This window comes from Mobula hypostoma, chromosome 1 (genome assembly GCF_963921235.1).
Source record: "Mobula hypostoma chromosome 1, sMobHyp1.1, whole genome shotgun sequence".
NCBI classification, from domain to species: Eukaryota; Metazoa; Chordata; class Chondrichthyes; order Myliobatiformes; family Myliobatidae; genus Mobula; species Mobula hypostoma.
This window is the reverse complement of record NC_086097.1, coordinates 196,824,074-196,850,627: the sequence shown is the minus strand read 5'-3', so window position 1 is coordinate 196,850,627 and position 26,554 is coordinate 196,824,074. Positions and strand designations below refer to the sequence as shown.

The 26,554-nt window shown below is 42.2% G+C and overlaps 1 protein-coding gene across 2 annotated transcripts in view; it reads right to left on the bottom strand.

The window, feature by feature from the left end:
- Nucleotides 1–26,554, bottom strand: part of rock1 (Rho-associated, coiled-coil containing protein kinase 1) — a 184,861-nt gene that overhangs the window by 112,641 nt on the left and 45,666 nt on the right. For both annotated transcript variants that reach the window (XR_010019714.1, XM_063062743.1), the window contains exons 2-3: nucleotides 14,227–14,308; nucleotides 3,387–3,487 (exon numbers count right to left, since the gene is read on the bottom strand). Coding sequence is in view for 1 of the 2 variants with exons in the window: in XM_063062743.1 (XP_062918813.1) it covers nucleotides 3,387–3,487; nucleotides 14,227–14,308 (183 nt within the window). In the remaining variant the exon portion in view is untranslated. The remainder of the gene's footprint in view (nucleotides 1–3,386; nucleotides 3,488–14,226; nucleotides 14,309–26,554) is intronic.

Below are 26,554 nucleotides of genomic sequence, written 5' to 3'. Positions count from 1 at the left end.
GCGAGCAGTTTTGGGCCTCTTAGAAAGGGTATACTGACGTTGGAGACGGTTCAAAGGAGGGGCACAAAAATTCTTCTGGGATGGAAAGGTTTGTCATATGAATAGTGCTTGATGGTTCTGGGCCTCTACTCACTGTAATTCAGAAGAATGAAAGGCTGTCTCATTGAAACTATTAAATGTTGAAAGGCCTCGATAGAGTGGATGTGGAAAGGATATTTCCTATGGTGGGGAGTCCAGAGAACACAGCCTCAGAATAGAGGAGCATCCTTTTAGAATGGAGAAGAGGAGGAATTTCTTCAGCTAGAGAGCGGTGAATCTATGGAATGTGTTGCCATGGGTGGCTGTGGACGCCAAGTCATTGAGTGTACTTAAGGCAGAGGATGAAATATTCTTGATTGGTCAGGGCATGAAAGGATATGGGGGAAAACGCAGGAGATTGGGGCTGAGAGGGAAAATGGATCAGCCATGATGAAATGGCAGAGTAGACTCGATGGGCAAAATGGCCCAATTCTACTCCTATAAAAAAAACGTCAGAAATATTTCATTACAACATTCAGAATGCATTCAAGAAATCTCAGGAACAGTAAAATTTTAATGATTACTTAATAAGATTTCCCATACCATCTCAAGTATATTTAAGAGAGTCATTCTTTTCCCAGCTATTGATTAAATAAACAATAAACGCAAGTTAAGAATTAAATTATTCAAATAAAGCTGAACAATTTTCTTTTGATTGCCACTTATAGATTCAGGCAATGAAATCAGTACTCTACACTGAACACCAGTTGGAATATTAAAAGAGGGCAGCAAAAGAGCAGAATGCATAATAGATAGCTTTATCACAAGCAAAATGTTTAAAAATATTTGTACTAATACACGCAAGCATAGGTGCAAAGAAAACCTAATTTGAAGCAGCATCACATATATATGGTACCTCAGTACTGAATATAGTATAACACCAGCACCAGATGTCTCAGTAATACAATGCTCATGAAGTCAGACAGGTTTTGAAAAAAAAAACAGCTTTCGAACGTGGCCACAGGCTGTAGTGATAGAACTTGTAGAGAAGAGAACCTATTTGACCATGTTCTTACCCATCTACCCGCCATACCTATATTCTACCGGAGCAGGAGAGGATACGTGTCTGAGTGGTGCCACAACAACAATCTCTCACTCATCATCAGTAAAACTAAAGAGCTGATTGTTGACTTCAGGAAGAGAAAAGAAGGCGAACATACGCTAGGCTACACCGGGATAAAATCAGCAGTGGAGAGAGTCAATAGTTTCAAATTTCTAGGCATTAACATACCAGATGACCTGCCCTCAGCACAGCACATTGATGTAATCACAAGGACAGCATCAATCGCTTTACTTTCTTAGAAGGTGAAGGAGACCTGGCATGTCACCGAACACATAAACATACTTCTACCTATGTAGAAGTATCCTGAGTGATTACATCATGATCTGGTACGATGAATCAAATGTACAGAAACACAAGAAGCCATAGACAGTAGTAGACTCAGCCAATACATCACGGCACATTTCTCACCACATCTGGGAATACCTATATGAAGCACAGCCTCAAGAAGGCAACATCCAAAGATCCCCACCACCCAGGCCACCTTCTCGCAGCTACCATTGGGCAGAAAGTACAGAAACCTGATATTCCAGATTACAAGGTTCAAGGACAGCTACTCCCCTTCAGAGTGGTTCTTGAACCAATCACTAGAGTTCAGCAACATCTCAGCACCTTGCACTAAAATGGACTTTTTTTATTCTAACTGTGCTCTTTCATGCAAATATTGTGTACAGTTTATATGTTTTTCTTTGTAAATGGTGCTTATATGCTGCAAGTAAGATTTTCATTGCACATGTACTTGTGCATATGACAATAAATTTGACTTTGATTACAGCATTGGTAGGAAACCTTGGAGACAAGGTCCTGTTTTCAACATGACAGTCTCCACCTTGAGATTGCTTCAGAACAGTCTTAATTAAAATTCATACCCTCCATGGATATTCTCTTCTCCCTCCTCCTATCAGCCAGGAGATACAAAACCTGTAAATTCCAGACTTCAGGACAGCTTTCCTCCCAGTATTATAAATCTACTTTACTGTATAACAAGATGGGCTCTTTACCTTAATATACTTTGTTGTAATCTTGCACCTTACATTCTGCCTGCAGTGAACTCTTTTGTAACACTTCATTCTGTACTCTATTATTCTTTTACCTTGTACTAATTCAATCGACGTGCTGTAATGAATTGATCTGTTTAGATGGTATACAGGTTTTTCCACTGTACCCCAGTAATATTTGACAATAATGAAATAATAAAATTTAGCTGGATGCCCAAAAGAACATGCCTCCTTGTACCTGGCCGGAATTGCATTCCACTACAATAGGCAACCTTAAATCCTCACTATACCTGTGTTGCCCTTAAGGCATTTATTTGACTTTGTTGGGTCTGTGCATTAAATGATTTGTTTGTAACTATTTTCTAGTTAAAGTTAAAGGTTGATGATTAAGTTACAGTATAACAAAGGTAAGTTCATTGTCTATGGTATATCGCGGCATGTGATGATGTCACGTCCGGTTTCGCCGCGTCTTGGTTCGCAAAGGTGTAAAGGTGGGTGTCATGTGTGCAGCATGATCGTGAACAGCTCGGTTTCTACCCACAAAGAAACATTATAGAAGCAATGCCGTAAGTTCATAAGAAAATATTAACGCGGTTTCTGTTAAGGAAGCGGCGGTTGGGGCAGCGCACGTGCCGGCTTTTCCATTTCAAACGCGGGGTTGGCTCGAGCACGATGGCGGTTTGACGCGACCCCCTCGCCCGCTTCTCGGGGCGGCTGGAGACACTCGCTAAAAGAAGAGAGCACGTGTGGTCTCCAGAATGAAACAGACGCTGTATATGTTTGTATTTTTTTTTCATCAACAGTTTACACCATACAATGTTAATGTGGAAGAGTGAACAGTAAATGGTTAACCTTACTATGACTCTGTCTTCATTGGCTCTGGTTTAACTTGGTGTTTAGTCAGAGTTTCAACACACTGCATGAGAACACTACAATACTCCAGAAAAGATAATTGTGCAAAATGTATTTCATAATATCAGCAAAACTTTTAACAGCCCAGGACTACTAATGTTGACCATTCCTTTATCTTGACCCTAATCCTCAGTTCAATTTTTCCCAAAATTTCACAACTTACATTCAGCTTTCTTTTATCAAGGGGTTACAATACTATCTGCCATTCATGAAAGAGCTGTATTGAAAAAGTAGATTGCTGCTCCCGCAATAGAGGGTGTGGCACTTGAGTTTTTTTGTTGCATCACCACTTTGATTTTGGCTTCAACAACACATAACAAGTACTAGCACAAACATACCAGCTGAACTTCACCAAATGCTCCTCTACCGATCACCTTAACAACTTCATAATCTTCTGCTTTCATTCTCAAATCCCGAACTTTACTTATTGCATCTTTATCTGTAAGAGATGTATATAAAAATGATTAATTCATCCACATGTATTCATGATTAAGTTTGCTGTTGCATTCATTGTTGAATTCATGAGCTGCAATGCAATAATTTTCAGTTTTGGTGACTTGTTTAAAACAACATCCAATAAAGAAAGAAGATTGAATTATGAACTTACAACCAGGTATTAATAAACAGACAATTCTAGAACTTGGTTGGGCAAGGAGACTGAGAAAAAAATTGACTCAAGAGCTCGCTACAGGAAGTGGAAAAGTGAGACGATAAACTTGTTTTAAGTTGCTAAATGGAGGGTGGTGGAGAGAACAGGGACCATGTCTTTATTAAGACAGAGACCAAAGCTATCAAGCTAACAAACCAGCAGTTAAAGACAGAAGATAAAAATAAAATAAATTTAAGCAGCTACTACCATGTTCAAAACATGCTTGTGATAAAGCCAGGTGAAAATGAAGTGACACTCTGAACTTATCTTGCCCATCACTAAACCAAAGCAGAATTTAGAGTGGTAGTGGCACAAAGAATTAGAATCAGAAGACTAGAAGCTCATATTCATCCTTGAACTACTTTGACTACTGATCTTCCAGTTTGATGGGTTTGCCAGAGGAGACCACACTGTAAGCACTGAATGAAATGCACTGTTGATAGGGCAAGTGAATTGCTGCTTCACCTGGAAGAACAGTAATGGAAGAGGTAAAAGGGCAGGTTTTGCCTCTCCTGCAGTTGATTGGAAAAATGCAATGAGAAGAGGAGTACTTGTTGGAAATGGAAAGCAAACTACAGAATTTGGGGGGGGGGGGAATAGTCTGTTCAGTATGCTGACAAGGGGAGCAGCTGCTTGCACCTGGGTATCAACATCTCAGAGGTTCTATCCTGGGTCCAAAACGTCGATGAAATCATCAAGATTCACTGATAGGCTGAATGTCTTTTAGTCACCGATTGATACAAGAAAAGACAACCTCCCCACCCCTGAGGAGCAGGCACGCTGTCTGGCCGCAGTTGGTGTGAGAAACCCATGAAAAGCTGCAGGGCCTGATAACATACTTGGTTGGTGCTAAGAGACAGTGCAGTACAGTTAACAGAAATTCCAGCAGACATATTCAACATCCCCCTGAAACATTCCATTGTCCCTGTTGGCTTCAAGGCAGCCACCATCAACCTGGTTTAATGACTACCATCCACTGGCAATGACCTTAATAATCAAGAGCTCTGAGCAGTGGGTTTATGGACCATATTAAATCATTTCTTCCTTCTCCATTAAACCCTTTACAGTTAGCTTATCTCTCAAATTGGTCCACTGACAATGCCATAGTCTCTGCTCTCTACTCCAAGCTATTTCACCTAGAAAATGGTGCCTCACACACCAGGACGCTGTTTCAGCTTTGCGGTTAATATGATCATCCCTCAGAAGCTAGTGAATAAACAGTTGTCGTTAGCAATCAACACATCACTCAGTAACCGGATCTTGGACTTCTTGGCAGAAAGACCATAGTCAGTCCATGTTAGCAGCAATATCATTAGCTCCATCATGCTGACTGCCGGTGCCTCCTGCTGCTGTTCATACAGCTGACACATGACTATACCGCTAGATCCATCTCAAACTGAATCAAGTTCACTGATGACTCATCAGGAATGATGATGAGATGGCATACAGAGCAGTAGAGCACTTAGTAGAATGATGTAAGTTAATATGCAGGAAAGACTGGACAAATTTGCCTGTATCTATGGCAACATTTGCTCACAATTGGCACAAAGAAAACAGAAAACCTACACCTGTATTGATTAGAGAGCTTAAGGTAAAAGAACCTTTAGGGGAAAATGATCATATTATGATTGAATTCACCCTGAAATTTGAGAAGAAGAAGGTAAAGTCAGCTGTATCAGTAATACAGTGAGGTAAAGAAAATTACAGAGGCACGAGAGAGGAGTTGGCCAGAACTGATTGGAAAAGAACACTGGCAGGGATGATGGCAGAGCAGAAATGGTTGGAATTTCTGGAAGCAATTTTGAAGGCACAGGATATATACATCCCAAAGAGGAAGGAGTATTCTAAAGGAAAGATGACACAACCATGGCTAACAAGAGAAGTCAATGAGAATGAATACGAAAGTAAGCTAGCCAATAATATTAAAGAGGATATCAAAAGTTTCTGCAGATACATAAAGTGTAAAAGAGGAGTGACTGGATGTTGGACCGCTGGAAAACAATGGAGAGGTAGTAATGGGGGATAATGAAATAACAGACAAATTGAAAAAGCATTTTGCATCAGCCTTCAATGTGGAAGAAGATACTAGCGGTATGGTGGAAGTTTCAGGAGTCAGGGCTCATGCAGTGTGTGAAGTTACCATAATTAGAGATAAAGTTCTTGGGAAACTGAAGGGTCTGAAGGTAGATAAGTCACCTGGAACAGAAGGTCTACTGAAAGAAGTTGCTGAAGAGATCATGGAGGCATTAGTAATGATCTTTCAAGAATCACTAGATTCTGGAATGGGTCCAGAAGACTGGAAAATTGCAAATGTCACTCCACTCTTCAATAAGGGAGAGAGGCAGAAGAAAGGAAACTATAGGCCAGTTAGTCTGAACTCAGTGGCTGGGAAGATGTTGGAGTTGATTATTAAGGGTGAAGTCTCAGGGTACTTGCAGGCACATGATAAAACAGGCTGAAGTCAGCATGGTTTCCTCAAGGGAAAACCTTGTCTGACAAATCCGCTGGAATTCTTTGAAGTAGTAACAAGCAGGATAGACAAAGGAGAATCAGTTGATGTTGTGTACTTGGATTTTCAGAGGGCCTTTGACACAGTACCACACATGAGGCTGCTTAACAAGCTAGGAATCCGTGGTAGAACAGGAAAAACTCTGGCATGGATATAGCAGTGGCTGATTGGCAGGAGGCAAAGAGTGGGAATAAAGGGAGCCTTATTTAACTGGTTGCCAATGACTAGTGGTGTTCCACTAGTGTGTTAAGACTGACTCTTTTTATGTCGTATGTCAATGATTTGGATGATGGAATTGATGGCTTTATTGTAAAGTTTGCAGACAATATGAAGATAGGTGGAGGGGCAGGTAGTTTTGAGGAAGTAGAGAGACTTTAGAAGGACTCAGGTTAGGAGAAAATAGGCAAAGAAATGGCAGGCGGATTACAGTGTTGGAAGTGTATGGTCAGCACTTTGCTAGACGAAATGAAAGGGTTGACTATTTTCTAAATGGAAAATACAAAAAGTTGAGATGCAAAGGGACTTAGGAGTCCTTGTGCAGGATTCCCTAATTTGCAAGTTGAGTTGGTGGTGAGGAAGGCAAATGCAATGTCAGTATTCATTTCAAGAGGACTAGAATATAAAAGCAAGGATGTAATGTTGAAACTGTATAAAGCACTGATGAGGACTCACTTGGAATATTGTGAGCCGGTTTGGGCCCCTCATCTTAGAAAGTATGTGCTGAAACTGGTGAGGGTTCAAAATGATTCCAGGTCTGAATGGCTTGTCATATGAAGAGCGTCTGATAGCTCTGGGCCTGTAATCACGAGAATTCAGAAAAATAAGGGCTGACCTCATTGAAACCTATTGAGTAGTGAAAGGCCTTGATAGAGGATGCGGAGAGGATGTTTCCTCTTGTGGGAGAGTCTCAGACCAGAGGACACAACCTCAGGATAGACGGGTGTCCTTTTAGAATGAAGATGAGGAGGAATTTCTTTCGCCAGAGGGTGCTGTGGAATTCTTTGCCACAGGCAGCTGTAGAGGTTAAGTCTTTATGTATATTTAAGGCAGAGGTTGATAAGATTCTTGATTGGTCAGGGCATGAAGGGATATGAGGAGAAGGCAGGAGATTGGGGCCAGGAAGAAAATTGGATCAGCCATAATGAAATGGCAGAGTAGGCTCAATGGGCCAAATGGCCTAATACTGCTCCAATATCTTATGGTCTTACACAGAAACAACCCTTCCAGAAGCTTCCGACAACAGACAAGTTTACATATGTTGGCAAGCTCAGTCAACATTGATGACCAAGTCAGCAACAGGACAACAAAAGCTAGCTTTGCTTTTGAAAGACTGAGAAGCTTGTGAATGAAGAGGTATCAGCCCAAAGACCAAGCTGAAGATGTATTGTGCTGTTGACATACCCACTTTATACACTGCCTGAAAGACATGGACAATGTGTAGCAGACATTCCAGACAGCTTAACCACTTCCACATGGTCTGTAAAATCAACAGGCAGGACAAGGTTCTAGACACATAGATACTGTCCCAAAAACATTGCTAAAGCAATTACAGATGTGCAAGACATGTCAGAAGAAAGTGATGACAGAAAACCAAAAGCAACAATTTTCAGGAGAGGGGAGTGAACGTTAAACAATCACTTGATGGACAGCAAAATGGATTCAAAGACTCGTAGAACATCCTTGAAGAGCTTCATTATTGACTCATACCACTGGGAACAATGAGTATTGGATCATTCTGTTTGGCATGTACCCATTAAAAATGGTGTCACTCTTAGGAGGAAGGAAAAAGAAACAGAATCTCAAAAATCACTAATGCTACAGCATCCCAACTACCCTATCACCCATGTGAAGGGAACTGTCCAGGTTCCCAAATAGCCACTTCCATGTACATTGCACGAATACAGAATAGATGTCATTGTCTTAGTCGAGAACAAATAATGAACAATAAGATAACCAAACACTGCCTTAAATAATCTAACAGATTATGTCAATACATGCCTGTTCCGTAAATCCATGCTGGCTCAGCTCAGTCCAACAATTCATCCCTAAATGCTCTGTCATTGCATACATCATTATAGACAGCAGCATTTTTCTTACAGCATTTTTACACCAAGAAGTGTGTCATTCCCCATTTTCTCTCTCTCTCTCTCTGAAATAGCGATGACATTTGCTACACTCCAATCTGCAAAACTCTAGAAACCACGTCATTTTTAAAGACGATTGACAATGGATCCATTACCTCTGTACCCACCACTCAAAATTTTGAGGGAGAAATCTTTGAATTCTTGATTTATCAATTTTTAATCTCGCCAATTTTTCAGACCATTATTTACTGATTTCCTTCAGTTAATAATGTGCATTTGTCTGTGCTAGCCATTTTCTTTAAGTATTAACAGAATGTAGAAAAGGGCTAAGCAGAGGTTTTTGTACTTGAAGAGAACTCCATCGCAGGTCTGTGCAACTCGGCAAATGTTAACTGATAAAAGTACAGGCAGATAGCAAGTATACGAGCTTCTGCAGATGCAACTGTGTTCAACAAGTAGCAGCACACAAATTTACAGATGCACTTAATGGAAAGCTGAAGACAAAACCACCAAAAACTAGGAGAGGATAATCAGCTTGAAAGAAATCTTCTAAGACATGACCCAGTGGTTGTCACTGAGAAACTGAGAAGTGAGAATGAAAGTCTGATTGAGACAGATCATCGCACAATGATACAATCCTGTCCCTTTGAGATCTAATTTACATTGTATCGCAAACCACTTAAAGAAATTTATTATCTAACATTTAAAGACATCTTGCCATATCTGAAGGTATAGTATGATGAGAATTTTTGTTTTTCAGATACAGCAGGATGTCTTTAGTTGTCAATCTATTAGATTACCTAATCTATTATTTAAGTAGTGCTTAAATGATAAGAATGAATTTCAGCATGAGTATTCATTTCTGAAGACCTTGAATAAAATTCTCGTAAGCTATCAATGTCTGAGGGTTCATTTTGGAACTAACACTACAATTGAAACATTTCATGTTAGGCTGGCAAAAAGAGTACAGTGAATGACATCCTCGCCGATCCAAAAGGTCAGACTATTGCAGAGGCAGAGATAAACTGCGACAGAAAAATGCAAATCTTATTGAACAGATGCAAAATGAAAGTAGTGATGGAAATGCTAAGCTTGAAAAGTGTTGCTGGAATCCAATTGTTTCTTGGATGTCACCTTTTTAAATTAAGGTTGCTTCCACAGAGTGAAAGATGAACAACTGAGACAACTAAAATGGAAAACTGAATGAATGCCACAAAATCACTATCACAGGGCAATAGTCACAACCTAAATGCTACAAGGTGAAGGCCAAGAAGGATGCTATATACAACAGTCATCAACTGAGAATATCTTTGGGAGGTCAGTCTATGACATGTTAACTGAAGATGCCCAGTAATCCCTGCAGCACAATAGAATATTCTGCCAAAAAGAATAGCAACCAGCTACCAGACCTGTTTGCCAATCTACACACCTCACTGATATTGCGAAGAAGCAGTTATCTATATAGTTTGTTAGGCTAGAAGTATATTGAGAGCTTATAGCAATTTATGTGGGTATGAGCTGCATGGTATTAGTGCATTTAAATTTAGGATAACTGAAACTTAAGTGGTATGTGCTCACAATGATACTCAATGTTAAAATTAAAATATTCTAAAAAAATAAGTTGTAAACCATGCAGCTTTGTTTGTATATTCGTTCAAGTACAACAATCTTAGCAGGGTCTTCTAATCCAGGGGTTCACAACCATCAAGTTGATGGATGATCACATTGCTCATTTATGAATAGCTCAAAATATGATCATATAACTTAACAAGAATCAATTAATGTGGCGAGGGTTATTTTATATACAGAAAATATGACTACTAAAGACAGCATAACACTGCCACACCTAAACTTTTTGCACTTCAGACTACAGTTTTACTTCATTTCTCTCTGAGCTCAAAAGTTCAATGAAGGATAATAGTTGTTTATCCTGAATGTTAATTCTAAATCTTTTTCTGTGGATGCCATCTATGCTAAATATTACTAAATTTTTGTTTCTGTTTGTGATTTATTTGGACTGGTTTAAAATATAATCAACTATTGCCAATATTTGCAATAAGTTGCTTTTTATTGCATATCACAAGTGATTGTGAATGTTCTGTTAGTGCAATTTAAAGGAAAGTGTGAGAATGGAAACAAGTGCATCCCAAACTAAGAAACTGTAGATGCAACTGGAGATCAAGTTCATGGCTCCACAATCTCCAAGGCCTTGTACAAAAAAGGCATTTATGAAAGTGTGGCAAGGAAGTCGTCCTGACTAGAAAAACCATATCCTTGCCCATAAAGACTGCAATGTGTCACTTCAAAGATACTGTAAAGATGTGGAAGATCAGTCTTGTGGTTGGATAAGACTAAAGTTGAACTTTTTGCCACAACACTAAGTGGCACCAATGGTGTAAATCTAATGCTGTGCATCAGCCAGGTAACATCAGCCCTACTATAAAGTAGGGTGGAGGGAGAATCATGCTGTGGGGATATTATTCAGCAGTAGAGACTGGAAATCTGATCAGAAATGATGGAAGATAAATGCTGCCAAATAGAGAGAGATCCTGGATAAAAACTTGATAGCCCCTGCCAGAAAGCTTAAACTGGGAAGGAAGTTCATCTTTTGGCAAAACAACAACCCAAAGCACACTGCCAGAGCAACCATGGAGGAACTTCACAAGAAGAAAATTGATGTCCTTAAGTGGCCCAATCACAGTCCTGACTTTAACTTAATCAAAGATCTCTGGCTGCCCACCACTGCTTCCCAACTAACCTGGCACAGCTTGAACAATTTTACACTGAGGAATGGGCAAATCTTGCTCCATCACATTATCTAAAGCTAATAGACACTTATCTAAAAAGATTACTGGCTGTAATAGCAGTAAGTAATGGTTCAACTAAGTACTGGGCAAAGGGGATGAATACTTTTGAACTGCTGACATTTCAGGTTTTCAATTTTTAGTTTTCATGCTTTTCAATTTTCCATTTTTTGGGCTCTACTGTCAAAAAAAAGGAGCATCTATGTGAAAAAGAGTTGAGATTGAATACTTTTACAAGCACTGTATCTGTAATTGACATTCTGAAGTAAAGAAGCTTCAAATAACTATTTCAAAAATGAAATCTGCAGTTTTTAAACACTATTGCTTTGGTTGTGCTTGTTTAATCTACATGTCACAAGTGTCTAAAATTTACAAGATTCTTTAGCTTACACTTTGCCAAATATAAAGCGTTACAAATAAACTGACTAGAAATCTTAAGGGCAAAGATAGCCTGAACAATCCGTGGAAAATAAACAGATGGTGGAAAAAAAATATGTAAACGTAGCCAATATTCTTTAACATTCAAACGAAACTGAATCAATAGTTTACTTTACCTCATATTTGGGGGAAAAAGAAAAGTTGAATTGAGACCAATGTTATTTTTACTCTGTTCCCTTAGATGAAGTTATCTCAGCATTTTACAGCAATGACCAATTTATACTTTGGAACGCAGATTTTAGGCACTTGGCAAATTATATGGAAAAATATAGAAAAATCCTACAGGCATTTGAACACATTCATGTATAGTTCAGAACTGGATGATCTTCTGCCTTAAGCAACTTTTAGAAAATAACCATTTTATCATTTTCCAAGAAAAGTCTTTTAAAATCCACTGGGATTTGATCTGTAATAGCCAGCTGTACAATGCATTACAAAACTGCTGCAGATTTTGCCATGTAAAGATCATTAGATTTCTGTAAAATTAAAACTCAAAAGTAACTGTGGACCAAACCATAAAGAAATGCTTTGCGTTTCAGTATTGCTACTGGCAATTTCATTGCCAGCTCAGTCTTTTAACGAGCTATAAGACTGAACATTGAAATCAAACTATTCAGGACTGTGATAGATCAGAAAGTATATACATTATTACTGTTGATAGTAAAGAAATTTGCAAAGAGAAATTGAGTGGTGTGGTAAAATAAAGCTGATGATGTGCAACACTTTAGGAAAACCAGCTTTTTAAAATAGAAGTATTTATAATTTTTTATTTTGCATGAACAAAACTTTAGAAGTGCTAAAACTCATCCTGATGGAACAAAAAAAGTTAAAATATCGTGTCTTCTGAATTTAAAATGATGTGACCAAGAAATTTGATGTGGCCAGGGGGTAATCATGGACTTGTGTAAAGCTTTTGATAAGATTCCACGTTGACAGGCTGCTCTGGAAGTTTAGACTGCATGGAATTCAGAGAGACCAAGCCAATACACACACAATTGACTTGATGGTTGGAAGCAGAGTTGTGATGGTGAAAGGTTGTTTCTTGGACTGGAGGTTCATGATTAGCAGTGATCCCCAGAGGTTGGGGCTAGATCCTTTGTTGTTTGTCTACATCAATGATTTGGTTAAAAATGCAAAATCTGTTTTTAGTAGATGCTATAGTGGACAATGAATAAGGTTATCAAAAAACTATGAGGATCTTGATTAATTGAGTAAGTGAGCCAAGGATGGCAAACAGAGGTAATTTGGATAAGTGTGAAGCCTTGCACTTTTAAAAGTCAAATCCAGGAAGGACTTTCACAATGAATGGCAGGGCCCTGAGGAATTTTAGTTTTTTGTTTTATTCAGAAATATAGCATAATAGCAGGCTATTTTGGCCCAACAAGCTTGTGCTGTCCAATTACACTCATGTGACCAATTAACCTACAAATTTGTGCATCTTAGGAATATGGGAGGAAACCAGAGCACCTGGAGTAAAGTCACGCGATCATGGGGAGAACATACAAAGTCCTTACAGATAGCAGCTTAAATTGAACCCGGATCACTGGTGCTAAAATAGCATTACACTAATCACTGTGGCACTGCGCTACCCTAAATTGTAAATATTGTAAAAGAGGGACCTTGGAGTAAATGTACATGTTCACTGCATGTGTAGTCACAAGTAGACAGGGTGGTGAAGGAGGCTGGCCTTAAATAGCAAGGTGGGACGAGTTCACACACTGTTCAAGCAGTGTTATCAATAAAGTTCAGTTGAATAGCCTGCACGTTGCCGTGTTCTCCCTCATAACGAACAATTCCCTTTTAATTTCTGAAGCAAATTTGTTTGAAGAGCACAACCTTTTTTTGAATATTTCCAAATAATCTTTCCTTCTCGACTTTTCTTTCGGTTTGATATTTAAAATTATTCTGCCCATTTACTTTTTCAATGTTGAAGTCTCTTTTTTTAAAAAATATATAGGTGTACTTGGCAAGCATACTCCTCAGATCTTAAATTTCAGAAAACCCAAGCATTCCAGTTTTGGCTAATTCTGATGAACATCAGACTGTAAATTTTTCTTCATTCCTGATTTGAAAATTTTCAACATTCACGGTTTTCACTCAAGATTTCCATCTTCTATTACTTCAGATCTCACAGCTCTAGCATCATGTCTCATTCTTTCTCCATTTTCACCTCCGCCAAGCAAGTTAGCTTCAAATAACAATCCCTCAGAGTCTAAGCGATGCTGCTGATGCCAAACTGTATTGGTCTCCGCCGTTCCTTTGGATTCAACAGCTGTGTGGAGAGGGGGAGTCTGCTACTTGGGTAACAGCTTGACCAACGGAGGGTCTCACTGTCAGTGTCTCCCAGCCAGCAAAACTATTACTTGCGTCACTCTCTCTTGGTCTTCACCCTATCAGGATGGTATACACTACTTTTCTGATAGTTAACACAAATTATCTGTTCTGATGAAAAATCAACTTGAAATGTTATCAGTAATTAACAATTAAAACAATTTAAACCAATGTAAATTTTCTATTTTTGATCACTTAAATTAGCATGTGGCACACTCAGGCTGCATAACAATATTCATAAAGAGACACTTCTGTTAATTTTTTTTAAAAATTAAGTTAAGAATTCTTATTTGGAAACTTGAGGTGATAACAAAACAGCATTTCAGAAACACAAAATCCTCTAGGTAATTCTATAATACTCACATCGATTAATGAAGTTATCTATGTTCCTGTTCTTTCTTAAGGCAGGGAAGTCCAAATCATAAATCAAGGCATCCAAGCTATCCTAAAAGAACAACCATATAGTTTAAGTCAAAAAGTCTGCTATTCATGTGTAACTTCCAGAAAACAAAGACATTGTGTTAAAATGTTTCATATATGTACTTTATGACAGGCACAACAATGAATGCTATATATCAGATTTTGAAATTACAGCCATGGTTCAACACACATTGACATTCAAAAATAATATATTTAGTAAATAATAAAATAATCAAAGAATTTTCTGATATTTTTTTCAAACAGTAAAACCATAAGGTATTTCATGCAAGATCTGTTCTTCATCAAAATGTTGTTAAAAAATGCATAATGGAATCTTAAATAAGCTTTTCCATTTTGAATCTTCATACAATTGATTATTTTTCTTGTAACAAAATTACAATACTGACAGAAAACCACTTCAAATAAACTACAATAGTGGCTGATAAAACAAAGAGATGGAGCAGATTTAAGATAAACAAGCTCACTTACCAAATAAGCTGCCTTTATAGGGATCTGAGATGCATTTAACACACTAACTGTTGGAAATGGAGTTCCACTTTACATACTGAACTTACATTTTTAATTTGAAGGGATTCATTGGGGTTTACATGCATATGTCCATTCATTCTCTAAGTACTGGGAACAAACTAAATGTTCTGAAATTTTCTCTACAGTACCATCAACAGCACTGTAACTCAGCCATCCCAACGATATTTCTGGATTTAATATACTGACACAATAACACACACATAATTGAATTTCATCTCCAATATTTAAAAGCACACTGTAAGAATCACATTTGAACAACTCTGGACTTGGCTGCACATCAAAATCAATGGACCGATGCACTGATTAAATAAGATTTATAGAATCCTCAATGGAACATTTGGCAGGAGCAATAGTGGGTCCACAGAACCATCCTAGCCCCTTCTGAAGGAAGGAAGAAATCTGTGGACAACACAAGATCTAACTAGAAAAAGACCAAGAAGTCAACAGAAGTGTGTTGTACTGATCAGCTTAGAAAATAATTCATTCACACTTATTCTAATGTATCGATGATGACAATACCGCTCATCTACCCTCTGATGTCTACTCCACACACCATTCCTCCAAACAGCTCATTTTGCAACTCGAGTCATCTTTTTCAGAACTCTTCAATCCAGCCATTGCTTACACACAACTTTACCTTTATCAATGGCATGTTCCCTACCACAGTCATCCAGACATCCAAGACAACATCAGAGGAGTTTCTGCTGATGCTCACTATGATGGTACAAAAGCACAAGACCTATACTTAACCCTGCACCATCTCAAAGCTCAGGTAGTCCCAGTTCATGCACCAGTTCTACTTCGGGGGGTGGGGGGAGGACTGGAGGTGGAGAGAGTCAGCAGCTTTAAATTCCTGTGTATTAGTATAATCAGATAATGTGCCCTGGGCTCAGCACAGAGATACAATCATAAGGTAAGCTCCCCAATGTCTTCACTTTTTTAGAATGAGGTTCAGCTTGTCACTGAATGCTCTAACTTGCAGAGATATACTGTAGAAAGTACCCTGACGATTCAAATGCACAGAAATGCAAGCTGCAGAGAGCAAAGGACTCTGTGCAATACCTCACAAACACATCTTTCCCTACCACTTATAGTATCAAATAGGAGGCATTACCTCAAGAAGGCAACATCTCTCAAAGATCCCCATCACCAATGCCACCTTTGCACAGCTACCATTAGGCATGAGGTACAGAAGCAAGAAATCCCACACCACTGGATTTACAAACAGCTCCTGCCCTTCAACCATTTAGTTCCTAAGCCAAACCTCTAATCACTATTGTTTAGCAACACCAAGACCACTTTGCAATAAAATGGGCGTTTTGTTCTAATTCAAACAACAGGAATTCTGCAGATGCTGGAAATTCAAGCAACATACATCAAAGTTGCTGGTGAACGCAGCAGGCCAGGCAGCATCTATAGGAAGAGGCGCAGTCAACGTTTCAGGCCGAGACCCTTCGTCAGGACTAACTGAAGGAAGAGAGAGTAAGGGATTTGAAAGCTGGAGGGGGAGGGGGAGATGCAAAATGATAGGAGAAGACAGGAGGGGGAGGGATAGAGCCGAGAGCTGGACAGGTGATAGGCAAAAGGGGATACGAGAGGATCATGGGACAGGAGGTCGGGGAAGAAAGACAAGGGGGGGGGTGACCCAGAGGATGGGCAAGAGGTATATTCAGAGGGACAGAGGGAGAAAAAGGAGAGTGAGAGAAAGAATGTGTGCATTAAAAAGAGTAACAGATAGGGTACGAGGGGGAGGTGGGGCCTAGCGGAAGTTAGAGAAGTCAATGTTCATGCCATCAGGTTGGAGGCTACCCAGACGGAATATAAGGTGTTGTTCCTCCAACCTGAGTGTGGCTTCATCTTTACAGTAGAGGAGGCCGTGGATAGACAAGTCAGAATGGGAATGGGATGTGGAATTAAAATGTGTGGCCACTGGGAGATCCTGCTTTCTCTGGCGAACAGAGCGTAGATGTTCAGCAAAGCGGTCTCCCAGTCTGCGTCGGGTCTCACCAATATATAAAAGGCCACATCGGGAGCACCGGACGCAGTATATCACCCCAGTCGACTCACAGGTGAAGTGATGCCTCACCTGGAAGGACTGTTTGGGGCCCTGAATGGTGGTAAGGGAGGAAGTGTAAGGGCATGTGTAGCACTTGTTCCGCTTACACGGATAAGTGCCAGGAGGGAGATCAGTGGGGAGGGATGGGGGGGACGAATGGACAAGGGAGTTGTGTAGGGAGCGATCCCTGCGGAATGCAGAGAGAGGCGGGGAGGGAAAGATATGCTTAGTGGTGGGATCCCGTTGGAGGTGGCGGAAGTTACGGAGAATAATATGTTGGACCCGGAGGCTGGTGGGGTGGTAGGTGAGGACCAGGGGAACCCTATTCCTAGTGGGGTGGTGGGAGGATGGAGTGAGAGCAGATGTACGTGAAATGGGGGAGATGCGTTTAAGAGCAGAGTTGATAGTGGAGGAAGGGAAGCCCCTTTCTTTAAAAAATGAAGACATCTCCCTCGTCCTAGAATGAAAAGCCTCATCCTGAGAGCAGATGCGGCGGAGACGGAGGAATTGCGAGAAGGGGATGGCGTTTTTGCAAGAGACAGGGTGAGAAGAGGAATAGTCCAGATAGTTGTGAGAGTCAGTAGGCTTATAGTAGACATCAGTGGATAAGCTGTCTCCAGAGACAGAGACAGAAAGATCTAGAAAGGGGAGGGAGGTGTCAGAAATGGACCAGGTAAACTTGAGGGCAGGGTGAAAGTTGGAGGCAAAGTTAATAAAGTTAACGAGTTCTGCATGCGTGCAGGAAGCAGCGCCAATGCAGTCGTCGATGTAGCGAAGGAAAAGTGGGGGACAGATACCAGAATAGGCACGGAACATAGATTGTTCCACAAACCCAACAAAAAGGCAGGCATAGCTAGGACCCATACGGGTGCCCATAGCTACACCTTTAGTTTGGAGGAAATGGGAGGAGCAAAACGAGAAATTATTAAGAGTAAGGACTAATTCTGCTAGACGGAGCAGAGTGGTGGTAGAGGGGAACTGATTAGGTCTGGAATCCAAAAAGAAGCGTAGAGCTTTGAGACCTTCCTGATGGAAGCAGGCATGGACTTTCGGTTGCGGCCCCTGCCGTTGGTCTCGGCGGCTCCAACACCTCAGGACATATTCAAAACCCGGACTCCAGCAACGACCATGGAGACATTCAAAGCGATCGCGCAACCACCAACTGCGACTCCAGCCTTGAACTCCAGGCCGGGTCTTTATGTGCTGCTGTTGTGACTCCCGTCTCCCCTTCCCCCACCACCACTCCGCAGCCCCGTCTTCCTCAGATCCCAGGGTCAGCTCCTGGGCCCTCAGAGGCTCCATCTTCCTCTCACCCCAACCCTCCCCTCTCCACTGACACCCCCAGCCTCCCCCCTCCCCCCTCTGATCCCAGCTCTCATCCGTGCCAGGTCTTTACCATCCCCTCCGACCTTCAACTGTCGGAGGCAGAGCGCTCTGTTCTCAGTAAGGGCCTCACGTTTGTCCCCCTTCGCCCACACCTCAGCGAGTTCCGTGTTCGCCATGATGCGGAACTTTTCTTCCGCCGTCTCCGTCTCCGAGCCTACTTCTTCGGCAAGGACTCTTCCACCCCCACCGATGACCCCTTCTCCCGTCTTCAACCCTCCTCTTCTTCATGGACACCCCGCTCTGGTCTTCTGCCTGCTCTGGATCTCTTTATTGCCAACTGCCGACGGGACATCAACCGTCTCGACTTCACCGCACCTTGTCCCCATTCCAACCTCACTCCTTCGGAACGCTCTGCTCTCCGCTCCCTCCGCACTAATCCTAACATTATTATTAAACCCGCTGATAAGGGGGGTGCTGTTGTAGTCTGGCGTACTGACTTCTACCTTGCCGAGGCACAGCAACAACTCGCGGATACCTCCTCTTATTTACCCCTCGATCGTGACCCCACTAAGGAGCACCAGGCCATTGTCTCCCACACTATCAACGACTTTATCCGCTCAGGGGATCTCCCATCCACTGCTACCAACCTTATAGTTCCCACACCCCGCACTTCCCGTTTCTACCTCCTACCCAAGATCCACAAACCTGCCTGTCCTGGCCGACCTATTGTCTCAGCTTGCTCCTGCCCCACCGAACTCGTTTCTGCATACCTCGACACTGTTTTATCACCCCTTGTTCAATCCCTTCCGACCTATGTTCGTGACACTTCTCACGCTCTTAAACTTTTCGATGATTTTAAGTTCCCTGGCCCCCACCGCTTTATTTTCACCTTGGATGTCCAGTCCCTATATACTTCCATCCCCCATCAGGAAGGTCTCAAAGCTCTACGCTTCTTTTTGGATTCCAGACCTAATCAGTTCCCCTCTACCACCACTCTGCTCCGTCTAGCAGAATTAGTCCTTACTCTTAATAATTTCTCGTTTTGCTCCTCCCATTTCCTCCAAACTAAAGGTGTAGCTATGGGCACCCGTATGGGTCCTAGCTATGCCTGCCTTTTTGTTGGGTTTGTGGAACAATCTATGTTCCGTGCCTATTCTGGTATCTGTCCCCCACTTTTCCTTCGCTACATCGACGACTGCATTGGCGCTGCTTCCTGCACGCATGCAGAACTCGTTAACTTTATTAACTTTGCCTCCAACTTTCACCCTGCCCTCAAGTTTACCTGGTCCATTTCTGACACCTCCCTCCCCTTTCTAGATCTTTCTGTCTCTGTCTCTGGAGACAGCTTATCCACTGATGTCTACTATAAGCCTACTGACTCTCACAACTATCTGGACTATTCCTCTTCTCACCCTGTCTCTTGCAAAAACGCCATCCCCTTCTCGCAATTCCTCCGTCTCCGCCGCATCTGCTCTCAGGATGAGGCTTTTCATTCTAGGACGAGGGAGATGTCTTCATTTTTTAAAGAAAGGGGCTTCCCTTCCTCCACTATCAACTCTGCTCTTAAACGCATCTCCCCCATTTCACGTACATCTGCTCTCACTCCATCCTCCCACCACCCCACTAGGAATAGGGTTCCCCTGGTCCTCACCTACCACCCCACCAGCCTCCGGGTCCAACATATTATTCTCCGTAACTTCCGCCACCTCCAACGGGATCCCACCACTAAGCATATCTTTCCCTCCCCGCCTCTCTCTGCATTCCGCAGGGATCGCTCCCTACACAACTCCCTTGTCCATTCGTCCCCCCCATCCCTCCCCACTGATCTCCCTCCTGGCACTTATCCGTGTAAGCGGAACAAGTGCTACACATGCCCTTACACTTCCTCCCTTACCACCATTCAGGGCCCCAAACAGTCCTTCCAGGTGAGGCATCACTTCACCTGTGAGTCGACTGGGGTGATATACTGCGTCCGGTGCTCCCGATGTGGCCTTTTATATATTGGTGAGACCCGACGCAGACTGGGAGACCGCTTTGCTGAACATCTACGCTCTGTTCGCCAGAGAAAGCAGGATCTCCCAGTGGCCACACATTTTAATTCCACATCCCATTCCCATTCTGACTTGTCTATCCACGGCCTCCTCTACTGTAAAGATGAAGCCACACTCAGGTTGGAGGAACAACACCTTATATTCCGTCTGGGTAGCCTCCAACCTGATGGCATGAACATTGACTTCTCTAACTTCCGCTAGGCCCCACCTCCCCCTCGTACCCTATCTGTTACTCTTTTTAATGCACACATTCTTTCTCTCACTCTCCTTTTTCTCCCTCTGTCCCTCTGAATATACCTCTTGCCCATCCTCTGGGTCACCCCCCCCCTTGTCTTTCTTCCCCGACCTCCTGTCCCATGATCCTCTCGTATCCCCTTTTGCCTATCACCTGTCCAGCTCTCGGCTCTATCCCTCCCCCTCCTGTCTTCTCCTATCATTTTGCATCTCCCCCTCCCCCTCCAGCTTTCAAATCCCTTACTCACTCTTCCTTCAGTTAGTCCTGACGAAGGGTCTCGGCCTGAAACGTTGACTGCGCCTCTTCCTATAGATGCTGCCTGGCCTGCTGCGTTCACCAGCAACTTTGATGTATGTTGTTTTGTTCTAATTGTCGTCTTTCTTGTAAAGTGTTGCATAATTTATGCTTTTCTTGTGAAGACTGCTTATATGATGCTATATGCCGATGAAGCCACTACACAATGAAAAACTAACTCAAGGCTGCATCACAGGCATAGAGCATCAGATCCACCTTCACAACGAAAACAGGTTAAACAAAGTATACACAATTTCTGAAGAAAAACAAGAACAAAATTTGAACAGAAAAGGAACAGAGAAAGCAGGGCCCTCAGGCTCCAACACACCAAAAATACTGACCGTCTATTTCAGCTGTCAAGAGCTTCCTTACTCCTCTGTCCGACCACAGGTTTGCACCATTAAGGCCAATTTATACTTGTGCGTCAAATCGATGCCATAGGTACAGCTCAGCTGCGTACCCTACACCATACCTTATGCCGTAGCCAGACGCGCACCTCCCCAAAAATGTAACTACGCGTCGCGGCAACTCAGACCACAACAACTATGATTGGTCCACTTGGTAGCATCGCATTTCCTCCTACGCTGCAATAGCTTCCCATTGGGCAACTGAAGGGCAGGGAAGGAAATCTGGCTGCAATGCTTTCCATAAAGCTTGACAGACCTCCGAAATTATGGAGGACCCTGTTCTTGACGCCAGTTTGTATCTACCTGCTGCAGCCTGGTGACTTCCACCTGAAGCTAAAACTCGAATGGTGATTGCCAGTCTCTGAGTATACTGTGCAAACACCGATGCGAAATAAATGGTTGGAGACGATGAACCAAATCGATAAATCTACCTGCCGACATCCAAAAATATTTGAAATGAATTTCCTCGTCCATATCTCTCAGTGGCCGGACAAGCACAGAAAATTCACCCTCCTTCAGTTTCAGTCAACATTGTTTGAAGTTTGAGTTCCTTCGTGTTGAGTTTCAACACGAAGAAACTCAACACAGTGGCATAGAAACCCCACCGCCAACTAGCGTTTTGGCAGTGAATTGTAGAGTGACGCAGCCACACCAATGCACAAGTATAAATGCTCACAACGGCATAGCCCACTTGCATAGGTTACAGCGTAAGCTAGTACGCACAAGTATAAATCAGCCTTAATGGAACTTCTGGTAGGAGGAACAAAGCATATTGGTTGCTGCAAAAGTTTATCCAGATGAGTATTAGAGTTTTAGAGTTTCTAACAGTGTTAGAGTTTCAAATTTCAGTTAAAAGGGCTTCTAAGCATGACTTATTCACACAACCTGAATACCAAATGATCTTTAACATACAAGAAACAGTGAGGCTATGGATTGACTTTAAAAAAAATATATGGTGCACTGGAGTCAGGGTAGAGGCTTGCAAGCAAAACAACCACCAAAATAAAAAAATACACACAAAATGCTGGAGGAACTCAACAGGCCAGGCAGCATCTATGGAAAAAAAAAAGTACAGTTGTCTTTTCGGGTCGAGACCCTTCGCAGTCCTTCTGCTAAGATTTAGCATCTGCAGATTTACTCTTGTTTGGAAATAAAAAATAATTGGCTCAAGCAAAAAAGTTAGCTCTCATTTCATATCTCTACAGCAAGTTAGTAATATGTACTCACAAGTGTCAGCAAGGGGGAAAGAGTAGAAGACATCTCATTTCCTCATGCTGATTCACACCATGTCCATTGGAATGGATGAGATGAAACCCTAGGTGAAGATAAATCAGTTTGTGCTGACCACAGGAAACACAGTGGTTCAGGCAAAGCAGTTCTTGTGGGTGGTACACCAGCACTCAACTGCCTTCAAAGAAACTATCATTCCCTACAGCCCTCTCTATCAGGTGTACTTAGATAACACCTCAACATTTTCCAGAAGCAATCAGTACATTCTCAAGGCAGAAAGCTACAAAAAATCTTCAACAGCAGCACACACAAAATGCTGGTGGAACGCAGCAGGCCAGGCAGCATCTCTAGGAAGAGGTACAGTCGACGTTTCAGGCCGAGACCCTTCGTCAGGACTAACTGAAAGAAGAGGTAGTAAGAGATTTGAAAGTGGGAGGGGGAGGAGGAGATCCGAAATGATAGGAGAAGACAGGAGGGGGAGGGAAGAAGCTAAAAGCTGGAAAGTTGATTGGTAAAAGGGGTACAGAGTTGGAGAAGGGGGAGGATCATGGGACAGGAGGCCGAGGGAGAAAAAAATGGGGAGGGGAGCCCAGAGGAAGATGGAGAGCAGGCAAGGAGTGATTGTGAGAGGGACAGAGAGAGAAGGAAAAACAGGGGGGAAACAAAAATAAGGGATGGGGTAAGAAGGGGAGGAGAGGCATTAACGGAAGTTAGAGAAAACAATGTTCATGCCATCAGATTAGAGGCTACCCAGACGGAATATAAGGTGTTGTTCCTCCAAACTGAGTGCGACTTCATCTTGACAGTAGAGGCGGCCATGGATTGACATATCAGAATGGGAAAGGGACGTGAAATTAAAACAGGTGGCCACTGGGAGATCCTGCTTTCTCTGGGGGACAGAGCATAGGTGTTCAGTGAAATGGTCTCCAGTCTGCATTGGGTCTCACCAACATACAGAAGGCCACATCGGGAGCACCGGATGCAGTATATCACCCCAGCCGACTCACAGGTGAAGTGTCGCCTCACCTGGACGGACTGTCTGGGGCCCTGAATGGTGGTGAGGGAGGAACCGTAAGGGTAGAGGTAGCACTTGTTCCACTTACAAGGATAAGTGCCGGGAGGGAGATCGATGGGAAAGGAAGGGGGGGGACGAATGGACAAGGGAGTTGCGTAGGGAGCAATCCCTGCGGAAAGCAGAAGGGGGGGGGAGATGTGCTTGGTGGTGGGATCCCGTTGGAGGTGGCGGAAGTTATGGAGAATTATATGTTGGACCCGGAGGCTGGTGGGGTGGTAGGTGAGGACAAGGGGAACCCTATCCCTAGTGGGGTGGCGGGAGGATGGGGTGCGAGCAGATGTACGTGAAATGGGAGAGATGTGCTTGAGAGTAGAGTTGATGGTGGAGGAAGGGAAGCCCCTTTCTTTAAAAAAGGAAGACATCTCCTTCGTCCTGGAATGAAAAGCCTCATCCTGAGAGCAGATGCGGCAGAAATGGAGGAATTGTGAGAAGGGGATGGCATTTTTGCAAGAGACAGGGTGGGAAAAGGAACAGTCTGGGTAGCTGTGAGAGTCCGTAGCTTATTGTAGACATCAGTAGATAGGCTGTCTCCAGAGATAGAGACCGGAAAATCAAGAAAGGGGAGGGAGGTGTCGGAAATGGACCAGGTAAACTTGAGGGCAGGGTGAAAGTTGGAGGCAAAGGTAATGAAGTCAATGAGCTCAGCATGCGTGCAGGAAGCAGTACCAATGCAGTCGTCGATGCAGCGAAGGAAAAGTGGGGGACAGATACCAGTATAGGCTTGGAACATGGACTGTTCTACAAAGCCAAAAAGGCAGGCATAGCTGGGGCCCATATGGGTGCCCATGGCTACATCTTTAGTTTGGAGGAAGTGGGAGGAGCCAAAAGAGAAATTATTAAGAGTAAGGATCAACAGCAGCAGTGGAATTGCTACCTGCAAATTTCAACTCAGATTGGGCCTAGTCTCCAAGCTATCTGTGGTAATGAATTCCACATACTGCATTCATCAGCCTCAGGCTAAAAAAATTCTGCCTCTTCTCTGTTCTAAAGAGACATTCTTCTATTCTGAGACTGTGCCATCTGGTCCTGGACTCTCCCACTATTGAAAACATACTCTCCATGTCCACTCAATCTAGGATTTCAATATTCGGTAGACTCCAATGAGATGACTCCACCCTGCATCTTTGTAAACTTCAGCAAGTACAGACTCAGAGCAATCAGGAATTCCTTGTATGTTAGCCCTTTCATTCCCAGGATCATTCTTGTAAACCTCCTCTGGATCCTATCCAATGCCAACACATCCTTCTTTCGACACGGGTACTCAAAAATGCAATCTGACCAACACCTTAAAGTCTCAGCATTATATCCTTGCTTTTATTCAAACCCTCTTGAAATAATGTCTCAGCGAAGTTTCATTACATCTAAGTAAACTAAAGCAACAAATCTGCTGCAATGAATTGTCATCAAGGTGACGAAAAAGGAATCCCTAAAGGTTAACTTGCAGCTCAAGTCAGTGGTGAGGAAGGCAAATCAATATTAGCATTCATTTTGAGAGGACTAAAATCTAAAAGCAAGAATCTGATTGAGGCTTCAAAAATCATTGGTCAGACTGCACTTGGAAAGTAGTGAGGAGTTTTGGACCTCTTATATAAGAAAAGATGTGCTGATATTGCAGAGAATCCAGAGGCGTTTCCAGGAATGAAAGGTTTAACATATGAGGAGCATTTGATGGCTCACTCACTAGAGTTAAGAGGAATGAGGGCAGATCTCATTGAAACCTACTGAATATTGAGAGGCCTAGATAGAGTGGATGCAGAGAGGATGTTTCCTGTACTGGGGGAGTCTAGGACCAGAGAGCACAACCTCAGAATTGAGGGACATCCATTTAGAAGAGGTAAGGAAGAATTTACTTAGCTGGAGCATAGTGAATCTGTGGAATTCACTGCTAAGTCAATGAGTATACTTAAATGGAGGTTGATAGGTTCTTGGTCAGAAGGGGGGGTCAAAGATAAGGTGAGAAGGTAGGAGAGTGGGTTTGAGAGGGATAATAAATCAGCCATGATAGAATGGTGGAGCAGACTCAATGGGCTGAATGGCCTAAATCAGTCAAGCATTAAGTACAAAAATCATGAAGCATAAAACATTAGTTAGATCACATTTCAAGCACTGGGTGCAGTTCAGGATGTGAGAGGGTGCCCTAAGACGTTCTTCAGGATGTTGCTTGCAACAGAGTATTAGTTATAAGGAGAGGTTGGACAAACTTGAATTGTTTTCACTGGAGTATCAGAGGTGTGACCTGATAAAAGTATCAGCTAAAGGCAGGCTTTAATTTTTTTTTAAATCAAACAATGTCATTGCATAATATTGTATATTAAATGTAAATACTGGGAAAATAAAACAAAAATGTTTTGCTACTCTTAATCTATATGATAAAACTGAAGTTCACTTTAGCAACAGCTGCATGGAGTGCCACTTTGGCCTATTCCAAAATGAAAGTTGGAAATATATTTTGTATGATCTTATATATAGGCAGACCACCAATTATTTCTATCTTATGTCTTCCTCTTTCATTTCCTATTCTGTCCAAATCCCCAATAAAGGAATATTTACTTTTTTTTTAAAAAAGGTGAGAAAATAAATCCTTGCACAAATTATTTCCTTTAACCTTAAATGGAGACTTCATATATTTTCTGGATTACTTGTTCTGAACAGCTCAAAATGTTATCTATAAACTGATAGTATCCCACAATTTGTGGATTTCCTAACAAGTGTAATTATATCTTCATATTACTGAATAAACTTAGTACGTAGAAACACAGAAAACCTACAGCATAATACAGCCCTTTGGCCCACAAAGCTGTGCTGAACATGTCCTTACCTCAGAAATTACCTCGGGTTACCCATAGCCCTCTATTTTTCTGAGCTCCATGTACCTGTGTAGGAGTCTCTTAAAAGACCCTATCATATCCACTTCCACCACCGTCGCCGGCAGCCTATTCCACATACTCATCACTCTCTGCATTAAAAAAAAACTTACCCCTGACATCTCCTCAGTACCTAATTCCAAGCACCTTAAAACTGTGCCCTCTCATGCTAGCCATTCCAGCC